The sequence below is a fragment of the Corvus hawaiiensis genome, chromosome 14 (assembly GCF_020740725.1).
Source record: "Corvus hawaiiensis isolate bCorHaw1 chromosome 14, bCorHaw1.pri.cur, whole genome shotgun sequence".
Lineage (NCBI taxonomy): Eukaryota > Metazoa > Chordata > Aves > Passeriformes > Corvidae > Corvus > Corvus hawaiiensis.
The window spans coordinates 4411917-4425417 of record NC_063226.1 but is presented as its reverse complement, the minus strand read 5'-3'; the positions used below and the strand labels follow the sequence as shown (position 1 = coordinate 4425417).

The 13501-nt window shown below is 37.7% G+C and overlaps 1 protein-coding gene across 2 annotated transcripts in view; it reads right to left on the bottom strand.

Moving 5' to 3' along the window:
* The window catches only part of CHM (CHM Rab escort protein), a 56060-nt gene that overhangs the window by 26680 nt on the left and 15879 nt on the right, over window positions 1–13501 (bottom strand). For both annotated transcript variants that reach the window (XM_048318743.1, XM_048318742.1), the window contains 6 exons: window positions 12885–12957; window positions 11609–11733; window positions 7513–7930; window positions 6280–6396; window positions 5503–5623; window positions 2877–3102 (listed from right to left, as the gene is read on the bottom strand). In XM_048318743.1, the coding sequence (XP_048174700.1) occupies window positions 2877–3102; window positions 5503–5623; window positions 6280–6396; window positions 7513–7930; window positions 11609–11733; window positions 12885–12957 (1080 nt within the window). The remainder of the gene's footprint in view (window positions 1–2876; window positions 3103–5502; window positions 5624–6279; window positions 6397–7512; window positions 7931–11608; window positions 11734–12884; window positions 12958–13501) is intronic.

The window sequence follows — 13501 nt, the reverse complement described above, 5'->3', positions numbered from 1 at the left end:
TCCAATGACCTTCCTTGTTCCACGACTCCAATTTATGGAGAAAGAAATCTCACATCTGTACCTCACCATATTGGGATGTACATTACAGTGATATAAAAGTTTAATTTTCTCTACTAAACCATCCCTGCTTAAACCAATAAAGAGCAAAGAGCGCTTCTGCTCACTCGAGTGTCGTCAGCAGTTATAAAAGGTTGTAGTGTTTATGCAGGATTCATTTGGGATGCAAGGATGTGACTTACAAATGTCTTTGACTCATTCCCATCAATATGCATGTGTGCCATTTATAACAGTAGCCTTGATGAGAACACACAGTGTAACTGGCTGCAAGAAACGCTTAAGAGGTTTACATTAAAACAGAATATAGAACAGTGGTTAGAAATCACAGGCCAGGTGACACCTTCCTCTGATAAGCTGGTGATAAAAGCTGTAGGCTGTGATCTATAGGCTCTGGCGTTGCCTCTTTACTCCACAGCCCCAGAGGGATTCTTCAGATATGGCTCACTTTGAGCAAGACACAATCCTGAGGGCAGAACACCTTTAAAAATTGTGGTTAATCTCAAAAAATATTGTGATTGCCTCCTAAATTGTTCACTTAAAAAAAAAAAGACAATTAAAAAAATAGTTTTGTATTAGAATATTTGTAATACAAACCTTTTAAAAGTATAACTACTTCTTGTTTTGACAGATTAATTTGCTTCAACTATTAAAATACCCTCTTTGTTGTAGAACTTACATATTTTAGCAAAAAAACCCCCTAAAATGCAGCAACCAATGATCTTAAATAGAAAGTTCAGGCCATCTGAAGAACTCCTGTCATCATGGAATGATTTTCTGGTAAGAGTATTTATAATACTTCTAGACACCTCTACTGCTAACTCTTGAAATATATTGCTGGTAAAGATCAGAAAACTGCATGTGCTGGTCATTAAATAAAAAATAAAGCCAAAGGGATTTAAAGAATGTAAAAAGAATTAGATGGAGAAGAATCTACAGGAGAAAAAAGCAAGCAAAAGTCTAATTTTAATTATTGAATTTACTTTTCCCCTAGGTATTTGAAGCCAAGGAAAGTCGAACTGCTGAACTTGTACCACTACAATGGCTCTGAAAATATTCTGATTCATTAATCTGCTGGTCACATACAGATACCTGGCCTCATATGAAGCCCTATAAAGACACAAAGACATCATAAAATCTACAAACACAAGTTCTGTTGCACGACTGTATCCAGAGTAGTTACCTGCACCCAATTCTTGTTCACAAATTGTCTGTCCAATCACCTAATTATGTAGGTCTGCGCTTTCTAAAATCATCGTTATAAACACCGCTTAAAGAACAGATGAAAGGCTATTGATGAAAGATGGTAGCAAGTTACATTGCTATTGAATGGAGCACAATTATTCCAGAATGTTTCTATCAACGTATGACTGCATCCATCCTATAAACAGCCAAGTAGGCTCAAGCTGCTAAGGCCATTCTTCTGGCAGTAATTTAAGTACTGTTCTGGAGAAGAGAAACAGAATCTATCACAGAGACAAACAGGAAGATAATACCCAACGATGTGCTGTAAACCACAATTTCATAGTAGCACACATGTAAAATGCAGAACTTGTCCACCACCAAACAAAGCAGGTAAGACCCTGCACTGCTATTTAAAGGACTGATGTACAAATATATCACTCAGACAAACTGGCCTCACCAGGCAAAGCTGCTTTTTTTAAACAGAGCTAATGTTTACTTCAGACCTACAGGTTACCACATTAAACCCACATTGAGCAGATGGAAAGGCTGCTTGCCAGCAAAAGCAAAGATGAAAAAAATCCCTCAGCCTTTTAAAAGGCAGTTGAACTGTTGGAAACAACTGAAATTAAAACCGCCCACCCTCTGCACACGGATCCTTGATGGTCCCCAAAAGCACCAAGCACCAGCTCCTGTGCCAGAACCACGGGCCCAGGGACACCTCAGGAGCCAGGGTAAGGACTACGCTGTCACTGCCCACAGTTCAAGGAAAGGAGCTGAAGTGGATCTTGTTTTATCCTGGAATCAACTGGGCTTTTTTGTTTTAATTGCTTTCTAAGGCTCAAGGAGTGGAGAACATATGGCTGCTGTTTGAGATGTCAGAATGTAGAAGCGGCTCAGTGAAACGGGGCTGCACGGGATCTTCTCTGCTGTTCAATTCATAGGAGTTGGAACCTTGTGTTCTAGAGAGAGCTACAAAATGATGTCAAAAGCATAATACATCATTTTATATCAATTGCCCTGTTTGTGTAAATCTGTGATGTAGAAAGGTGAAAGAATTAGGTTTTGTTTTAAATCTAATTGTAAACTGGACACATGGCACCATTCTCCTCTTTCATAATAACCTAGTTCTTTATTACATATCTACCTGTGAATGGCAGATGCATTCTCAGCGTTAATTAGTAACACAAACTGACAACATGAATGTTCCTTCAGCTTCAGAAAGACACAAATACAAATGTTTTCAACCAAATGCAGTGTCACCCTTTTGGACAGATACCACTCTAAGTCTCCTCTGTCAGATTTAGAAAGGGGCAGCTACATATGGGTTAAATTATGGCTTTCTCATTTCCTAGCACTTATTAACTTACTATCACAGGCAGCCACCACAGCCACCAGCTACAAAGCTGAATTTGTAATACAATGAAAATTGTTGCAAAGTATTACAGGAGTGTGACGTCCAAATTCTTTTTTTGTTTGTTTTGGTTTTTTTTGAGTGGGGGAAATTTCATAGCCAATGGAAATGTAAAGTGAATAAAACCAACATGAAATTGTTAACAGGTTTATTCCTATCAAATGACATCTCTTACACTGTGAAGGGTTTCCTTTAGGGAAGGTATGTCTGGATAAGTGGGGCTTACCTGCAGAAGCACTGTGGGATCTCTCCTTGCCCATACAGAGGGAACAAAAACGGGGTGTTGCCATAGCGGCCAAGGCACTGCAGGAATTTTTTTGTTGCCTGAAGACCGTCCAGAGTGCTGCTCTCAGTCTCTGAAACCATTGCAATGGAGTGAAGGATGAAGTGCTGCAAGCTGGGGGTCAATTTCCGCGTCTGTAGGAATTGAGCAAATGTCCTGTTCTCGTAGTCTGAGGGAAAAGCACATGAGGCACTGAGCACATTGTAACACCTGCATCATCTCCTGTGCTTTTGGATTTCAGTAAACAAAAGCAAGTGACTTTTTCAATTAACACCTTACTGAAAATGGACCATCCCAGTCAATGAAAGTTAGAAAAATTACTCCCAGAAAGTGAGTTTTCTCAGAAGACAGAAATACCACTCCATTAAAGTATTTCAGAATATCACAAACCCACTCTATGGGTCTCCAATGGCACCACCTATTCATTCTGTTAGATTTGATCTACCTCCATTTCCCAGTCCTGAGAGAAAAGTGAGCAACTGTGGACAAAAAACCATTGAAGTGCCTTGGGATGCTGTTTCCTGTAAATTACCCAAAATATGACCCCTGAATGACACCCATGCCAGAACAGGACTGCTGGGTCCACACTGCCAGTGCTACAGTGGATATTTATGCACAGAGAAGCCACTCCCACAGTGCCACAATCCAAAGATGAGAAGGTGCAATATTTATCTCAATTTGATGACTTGCTGGCAACAAACAAATGTGGATGAGACAGAGAGCAGACAGGGATGAAGGACTCCATCTTCCCCTTAAAATAATATTACTGCTGACACATTTTGAAATTCAAAGAAACACAAGTCTTCTAGGAGATGTTTAAAGCATGTTGGCATTGATACATCTCTGAAGAACTTCAGTTATCTTCATAACTGAAACATTTTCTACAGCAAAAGACTGTATTTAAGCAATAGCATACTTCTATACAATTCAGAAATCTGCTGTTAAGCTTATTTCAGTCCTGGATAAATTCCTAACTAATTCATAAACACTTCCATCAGTGCAGAGACCAGCATTATCAAGCTATATATTCTGGTCAAGATTCAACCACTGCTTTATTACAAATGTATCTTACTGCTCTTTGTACAGCCATGCAGAAAGTCCTAAAATGACAAGGATTTTTTTTTTTTGTTTTATCATTCTAAAAAAAATTCTCAAGTTTTCCTCACTTCAAACTTCTTATATAATTCCATATTTTACAGAAAAAAGCTTTAAAAAAAATTCATCACTCTCATGAACTCTCCCTATTAAAAGTCTGCCTTCCCACGAATGCAATGATCTCATCGAGAGCAATTTTAAATTTCTGAAGTTTTTACATTAGCCTAATCTGACTCAAAATATTCTCAATTACTTCTCAGGCTATTTTAAAATGTAGGAACAAAATCTGTTTAACTGTCTCTGGAAGTAAAATAAATCTAATGTTATTTAGGTACATGAATCAATGGATTCATTTAAAATTGATGTGGCATCTCCTTTTTTTCTTAATAAATTTTCTAAATACCATCTATACCCTCACTCTGAGCACCTCCCTTTCTTCCAGCAACAGCAAACTGAGATCACCAACAATCAATAAACCACTGCAGCCTAATGAGTTTTTCCCCCTTCAGGATTTTCTGGAGTTCATTACAGACTCTTTGTTTCTTAATCTTACCAGATCTTGATACTGACTATTTTTCTCTTGCTAATGTTTAATAATTTTCTCTGATGTTTGTACCTACTCTAAGAGTCTTGTTCAAGTAATCAAACCAGCACCCAGCAACCTTGAACACTGGATTCTTGCAGAAATACTGCCTGGTCAAGCCCCTGCCAAGCTCCAAAAGCACCGATATGCTTTGGTCTGCAACTTCTGTCAGTACTTGAACTACTCCTCTTTCCTCGCTGGTTTTTTTGGCAGATTTTTTCTTTTTGCCTTAGTTTACTTTCAGACTCCAAGAACTGAGGACATCACTTCATTCTTTGTACCCTGAGGAGCACAAACCCAAAGCACCTTCCTCCTGTGAAGCTGATTTCCCTCTCTGACCTGATGCACGTTACACTTTGCACATTATAGCTCAAATCTACTCTGATTTCCTCTCATCTAAGTAAGCCAACAATTGATAAAAGCACTTTGAACTTGCCCTCTACAACTAAAGAGCATTAAATTACATTTACTTTCAAAGTTAAAAAATTCCATTTTCTCCATTTCTGATTTTGTGGTATCGTGTTGTGAGGATTTACACAGTATCCAAGAAAACAGAGAGAAAATTCAGATACATCACATTATTTTAAAAAAAAACCTGGGAGAGGGGAGGAAACACTTAAAAATGATAAAAAGCATTTTGCAACCCTGCTGTAATATATAATTTTGCTGTTAAAGAAAAATCTAAATAATAAATGATGTGAGAACTAGAAGAGCAAGTGCTTAAGTAGAAGAATTTAATGCTGAAGTGAAAAGGTCACGAAAAGGTCAAAGCATACCTTAAAAATGAATCTGTAAAAATAAACCATGTGAGAACACAGGAGATCTCTCAGAATTGTGCCTCCCTGAAGGAACTCCTAGGAAGGGAGTGTGCCCTGTTCAATGAGACACTACCTTGGTATTCCTCAGGGTGCTGTTCATAGTCCAAACAAAACGTCAGAAATTTCATGAGCATTCTCTTCTCCACCATAGTGAGCTGTCTGCTGTTGAAGACATCTGCTCTAGAACAAGGCACCTGCAAAATATTTTTTAATAACTTCAGATACTTTCCACACTCTGAATGTAAAAGCATCAAGCAGCAAGTCTGATTACCTAACAAATACTTACAAATTACTGTTTTCTATTATAGTTATTTTCTTACATATTTTTCCCCTATTTTCTATTGTAACTAAAGTTACCAATTTTCCACAATAAGAATATTTTTAAATCTTTTTCAGCTTCTTCCCCTTTTTATTTCCCTTCAATTTCACTTGCATCTCTCATTGCAGAGTTAATCAATAGAGTTTGCATTAACTGTGCCAATATCTCCTGTTGCCATTAGCACACTGACTTCTCTTGTAAGTAGCAGAGAGACAAATCAAGTCTGTTAGAATCTTAAAACCTAAAATCAGTGAATTTTCATCTTCAAGAATTAACTGCCAATCAATCATGGCCTAAACATTTAGCCTAAGGTAAAGATTTATGTCAATATACTGGACTGCACAACCTTATTTTAGTTTGATTGTTTTTTTAGTATTTATATATAACACATGCAAACACCTTTTCCTCTGGAAATTAAAATCATAATTAAGGAAAAATACCAGCTTCTTGTCACAAAATTCTCAAAAAAACAATTTCAAGCTTCTTGACTTTAAGGAGATGAAATACATGCACCACATTATTTTCTGATACCTGCTCTACTTTCCCTTCTCGGAAGGCGAGAACTCGCGTGGCGTTTTTGAACTCTGCGTATCGGCTCACGTTGGACTTAATGAGAAGGTCAATTAGCAGGCCCCGGGAGTAAAGCAACTGCGCAGGGAGGAGAAAGGACGTGGTGGGTGAGGAGGATCAGTGAAGTACCCAATACTGCTCATGTAAATCCTCACCAGCTGCTCCTTAAATCACCTGAACTGAGAGTCACCTTTTCCGCAGGAAAATTTCATAATTCCCCAGTTAAGGTTTAGTCATACATAATTTAATCATCTTTCTATAAGCTACAAATATATGATGAAATACAGAAGGGACAGAAATTTAACTATGAACTGAAAATGTTTGTCTGTATTGAAAAGTCTCGTGGTCCTGAGGAACAGACTTTACAAGATCACACAGGAATTTTCTGGATAAAGGTTTCCTGGGACACCAATGAGGACACTACAAGGAAGCCAAAGTTCCTGTGCCAGGGAAACCCCAGCACAAACTACTGGCCTTGCCCTGCTGACCACTCTTGTGTCTGAATTTCTGGGATTTTCTGCAATTAACACCATGTCACACAATAGGACAGCAAGAATATAAAAAGGATACAAAATAGCATTATCTGCTTAACCACCACCCACTGACTGGTGTTCATGATGTCATTGCAATTATGCTTGAAGTGGGGTGGACATTTGGAACTCCAAGTTTGCAATAATGCATTTTGCAGTATCTTCACAAAGAATTGAATGAATTATTGAAAAAATTTTCTTTTTCAGTTCACAGAAGTTTGAAAAATCTTTTTAGGCAGAATATGAAAAGTGAAGCATTCAACTTTGAAAAAACTCCCCTGTACTGCAAAACACACATATTTTAAAAGGATAAAAAAACCTGCATGCCGATTGCTTTTTCTTGCTTAAAAATATAATTTTTTAATGGTACTATTTAAAAGGAGAGATTCTGCAGGTATTACCTAAGTGTTAAATTTCATGAAATGTACTTTAATGGCGATATTTCTGAGCTGTGTTTTTTCATCTCTTTGGTTATAAAACACTTAAGGACACATACTAAATAGCTCATGTTTGTTTTAGGGGTAACAATTCTTACTTCTCAGGAGTGGCTATTTTGCCTCAAAGGTGCTGTCTCACCCTCCTCAACATGAAAGGTTTTAAAACAAATGTCAGCATTTTAAGCAAAGTAAATGTACTTACACAAAAAGAGTCATTCAGTTCCTACCTTGGAAACTAAATCAATATTAAACCTTCTGCCTTCTCTAACAATTTGGGAATAGGTGATTTTCTTTGGTTCTTGGGCAGCACTTTCGGAGGGTGCAGCTTCCATCTTGGCCGGTTCCAGAGCGGACTCTCCTGAAGCTGTGCTGGGAGCAGCTGCACTGCCAGGGGCTGTTCCTGCCCCATCCCCTGGAGCTGCCCGAGCTGCCTCAGTGCCCACGGCCTGCCCTGGCTCTGGGGTCTGTGGCTCCGCTCCAGGGCTCTCTGCTGCTGGACTCTCCTTCCCTGAGCCCGCAGAAATCCCCTCTGCTGCTGGACTCTCCTTCTCCGAGCCCGGAGAAACCCCCTCGGCAGCAGGGGTGCTAAACATGGGCAGCTTTGGCAGTGCACCAGCTTCTTCAACACCTTCAGCCGAATCCTGACTGATTGAAAACACAGAGGGGGAAAAAGAGGGGGAAAAAGTCTTTTCAAAGAGTCTTAAAAACTTGTTTGAAGTTTTGAGTTGGTGCCCGAACAGAAACCTCAAGCATTTCTAGGAAAAGCATTAGAATTTCTTTATCCTGGCCAAATCAGGTGTTCCACCCACTAACAAACTCTGGTTCTTTGGCTGCAAAGCTATAATTCAAGAGGACTACTTTTACTGAGGAGAAAAAAACCCCAACAAAAATTTGGGTTTTTATTTTACATGTACTCAAGAGATGGAAGGATCTCAAAATGAAAATCAAAACCCTCATGGTGAAACAATACACAGCTACAGAAACAACAAAAATGGAGTATTTTAAAATAAAAACAGTAATTTGATTAGGTGTTCCCTATGGATTAAAAACCATGAAATTGAAATGCAAATACACATTAAGGTCATTAAGCTGAGCTACTGTCCTGAAGAATACAGACAACCTTTACACAATGAGCTCTTCTGCAGCCATGATCCCAGCAGGTCCATTGACAACCAGACCCCTTTGACCCAAAGCTTAAGTCAAACTTTCAAATTACTTTTTCAACTCTGCCCTTGCATTCTAATTAGTTGTTCAAGCAGCAATGTTGTTATGCAAGTGCTCCAAATCCATGCACAGGCGATGAAGGCAGCCAGTCACGGGAGGGACATTCCCACACAACGTTTACTCTGCACAGCCCATTTCCTTTCCACAACATTTCTTTGAAATTCCCATTATAAAACAGCCCTCCACTTTTAATCTCATCTACTCGTTTTATGTCGAACTTCAGTGACACCTACCTTAGAAAGCAGGACTTTTGAACTTGGTTTAGTTTACACTTACAGCTGAGATGAATCAAATCAGTGTCATTGTAAGTGAAAGGAGTTCAGCAATAATTCCAAACTATCTTTTTATATTTATACCATTTATATTTATACCAAGCCATTAATGCACTGAACAAACAATTTAATCTTGGCTGAAAACTAATGAACTATGATTTTAAAGGTGACCTGCAAACACAAGAGTATTAACAGGATGGTTAAAATCCACAGAACAGCAAGGAATTACTCAGAATCCATACCAAAATGCTCCCTCACGCACCTGCAGCCTTACAGATGGAGGCAGGGCAGGATTTCTGTTCAAAAAGGAACATAAACCTGGTATCTTTTAAAAATTGCTCCTCATTTATGAACTCATTCAGTTCACATGGACTCATGAAAAGTTTGGAAGCAATCTCCCAGCTTGGGCACAGTCACCAGGAAGCACTTAACTCATGACTGGGGTAAAATATTGCCCTGGGAAATACAGGAACTGCTACAAGGAAGCACTAATGAGAGAAGGCTGTTTCTATACATTAATTATGTCTTTTTGCTTCAGATTGCCAGCATTAAGTAACTATAAAATATCAAAGAAAGATAAGTACTTTGACAAATGTTTTTTTAAGACGTAATCTCTACTACAAATAGAAATGGAAGTCAATTAAATTTTGGGGTTCTATTTGGATTTGGGGGGGTTTTTTTAGGATTTTGGAACATGGTGTTTGTGAAAACTGCAAAAACTCGTGCCATTAATGCAATAAACTAAGAACGAAGCTTTTATTTAACTCATTCCAAACATTGTCATAACACAAAATTTCAGATTAAGGTTTTCTTTCTGCATTCTCCCAATCTCAATGAACAGTTGGTCGCATTTTAAACATACTCCATTATTACTTTTTAGAATCAAAATAAACTTGGATTCATAAACGCACTGTATTTTTCCGTATCACTCTGAAAAGCAGTGTAACAGAAATACTTACATATTTTACATCTCTGTTCACTTTCCATTAAAGAATACCTAAATCTCCATGATTTGCAGCACACTTTTTAAAATGAAAGCTTAAAAACTGTATATAATCTAAATTCATGACATCCTTCCTATAGGACCAAATATCCCTGAATAATGTAAGAACTGTCTATAAAAATGACTCAAATTGAACTTCTGTACAGACAATTCTTCTCCTAATTCAGAAAAAAATAATACATCTGCAGACAAATTGTTGTGTAAATTTAGAATATTATCTTCCACCATTCATCAATTAATGGTACTAACAAAGGAATATCTTAAAATGAATGTGTCTTATTAATGCCTTGTAACAGCAACCCCTTCAGATAGGTCAAATGAAAAATTGCCAACCAGCTGGTTAATTTATTCAGCACAGGTGTTCACTATTTATTTTTCAGCCATTTGCCTTTTTTCAATACAGCTTATGTAGACACAGTATTCTTTCCCTTTGATGGATGCACTTTGTTCTAAGGCCATTCATTTCAGATTTGCACTGTGTATATTATACGGCTACCCAGCTGTTTATTCTTTCAAAATAAATGTTTAATGGTTACTTCATAGGAGTTACAAAAGTTAAGCAAAAACAACAGAATCTAGGCAGAACACGTAAATTGTCAGAAACACAGTAATTGACTCTCTCAGGAAGTTTGAAGCTCTTTTGGAGAACTTTTTCTTTGCCAGGTTTTCCTTGTTGGGGTTGTTTTTGGTGATGACCAAGACAGACAGCACTGTACTGAGCTAAGTCAAATGCTTAAAAGCATAATTTTACCCAAGTATAATCTCACTTCTAAGTGTGAAATCTCAGTGCTGGGGGACTCATTTGGGAGCCAGCTATCAGTCAAAAATCATATGCAAAGTTAAGAGACTATGAAACCTTTCCATCTGATTTAATCCTGGTTCTGAACAATATTTATTATGACAATTACAATATTCAAGTGCTATTCCTTTAAAATAAGTAGTACATTTTATCTGCAATCCAGTCAAGCACTGTTACTGTGCAGCACTGAACCTTGGAACAGTTTCAGTCTGCGACCTTCAGATTGTATTCATGTAATTCACACCTTTTTTCCCTACTTATGTTTATGGAAAGAAATATCTATTTCTCTTTGACTGTGTGTCAGCATTTCATTTAGCTACCTATGGTATTTTCTAAGGGATTCAAGGTTAAACTTATATAACTATCTCAAAGAACCTCTCAGGAATTCTGTGTTCAGTGTTCAGTTCAGTGCAAAATCCAGAAGATAAAAATAATAAATAAATAAATACACAGTCCAGTTAGTTAAATTTATATTCAGTGGATTTAACTTCAGTGAGTTAAATTCATTACATATAAAGAGGACAAAGGACAAATACTACTTTATCATTTTAGCATAATGAAGTATTTAATAGTCACAGTACTGCTGCCCATTTGTGTTCCTGTTCTTTTGTATCTAGTTCATTTTACATGTATTTAGGGGTTTAATTTTTGACTGTGAGAACAGCAGCTTTTAGCCAAATTAAGAATGGAAAAATTTAATTGATGGCAGTGCACGACTGCCTATTAGTACAACTACCTACATACACAACATTTCTGTTCTCTATGCAGAAGTAAATCACCAACTCACAAAGTTGGCCAACAAATTACACTGCATCCAGAGAGGTCATTTAGGAAGGATCAGGTTGTTTCAGTGAAGTGATTTCAACAAAGCACAAGAACATGAGGAACATTTCAGAGGCCAGGGTTACTTTTTGAGACAATGTGCAATATGGCAGTGTGGTGAAACCCTTAAAACCAAAAGCACAGTGTGATCATTTACCTCTGGGCATGCAAAATTGTTCATGTATTGCTACATTTCTACTTACTCGCCAAAACAGAAATCTTCTACATGTTGAATAGTTTTATCCTTGCTGCTAAGAGGAATAGCTTCTTCATTCTCAAGGATCAGTTTTCTCCAGTCTTCACATTCATCACTGAGATCTGTCTTTTGCTTAAAAGAACAAGTATAAAATTACAAATTGTACTGTGCAAGCTGTTCGTGAACTATAAATCTCCGTAGTCACAAATAATTTGTACCATCTAATAATATAAGAAAAAAAGCCATCTTGACTGTCCTAATGTTTTTTTCTATTTATATTTCTTGAGTTAAAACAGTTAGAGTTGGTTACTTTATCATAGTATGCCAACATTTGTACTACAGCATTGGCTCTGGTAATCTGAAATTCAGTGTTAAAAGAAACTTAGTAGAGAGTTGAATGTAACTTTGAATACAATCTCCTAAAAGACAGGTTTGCCACAGCCAGGATAATTCCAGGTTCTATGATAAAACTCTTTGAATGGAGACCATATGGAAAAACCTGGTGATTTGGGGAACTGTATTAATCTGTGCACAAAGGAATCTCTAAAATCATACAATAGAACACATAGAATGTGAAGCTCTGGCACTGAGCAAGTCCCCTGATTATGCCAGGAGGCAGCACAGTGTAAAGAACAGGCATGAGACTGAGCTGAGAAACTTCCATCTTCTACGGCCCAACAGGCTCCGAGGATTTCCGTAAATAACAGAGCAGCCATTTGCTAATCTGGTCCAAGTGCTCCATCTCCTAAAAAATATCCTCCCCGGAAGATTTCTAGTGGACTGTCATGAATTAGATAAACTTTGGTCATTGAAAAATACACTACCAGCATTCATCTTTTTGTCCTTCAGTGGAAGGATCCAGCACCCACCTTCCTCCCTGTAAAGAAGAATCAGCTGAATGCAAACGAGAAAAACAAGAGTTGAAATATCAGAGAGTGGAAAATAATCAAAGAGAAAATGGAAATGACCAGATTATCATTTACAGAAGGTAAAGGAACTGAAACAATTGTGTAGTTGCTTCTCTTTAAGCTCAAGAACCCAGAAGTGTGGCCGAGCACCAGGCTGGTCTCAATCAGATTAACGACCCAGGCACATCAGAGCCTCAGACTGCCAGGCCAGATGGGTGAGTCTCAACCAGTAAAGCTGGGAACTACAAACCTCTTTGATCTGTCAAATTACCAAAGAGCAAAAGCAGGGTGGTAATTTTTCTTGTAATAAATCATGCACACAGCAGAGATTCAATGTTAAGGAGGCCTAAAAGAAGCAATTTGGGAAACTTTTACCTGATTTTCTTTAATCCAGGACAATAATCCTGAAAAACTAAAGCTGGCCCAGTTTCCACCATAGTAATTTCTCCTGTAAAGAAAAAACAAAAGGAAAACTTGTTGGACAGGTCAAACCTAGCTTTTTCAGATTTAAAGAAAAAATAACCAAGCCCAACACATTCAAAACATTTTCCATGGCAAGATTTTTCAGATGCAGAATAGATAAAAATTAGTATTTTGCAACTCTTAATGAAATGCAAAATTTCCATTTTCCTCACTGTATGCATCTCTGACCAAACAGCCTATAGTCCAAAATCAAATATTTGGAGGGTAAATGGATAATGCTGAGAAAAACACATGGGATGGTGTGAAGAAAAGGAAAATAGAGATAATACTGCTTCTTGGCCAAGACTGGCTCTCTTATCCATCGTGTCAAATAAAGGGAAGTGCAGTTTACTGTTATCTGCTGCTTACACAACATATTATGCCTATTACAGACTGTGAAGACGCTCTGGCAAAACTCTTACTGAACTGCATGTACTGCAGGTGGAGCCAAAGGAACTGATTTGTACATTTGATGATCCCTCCCTGAGCACTTACCAGTTTCTATTTACCACCTTCTTGCTTGAAAAAGA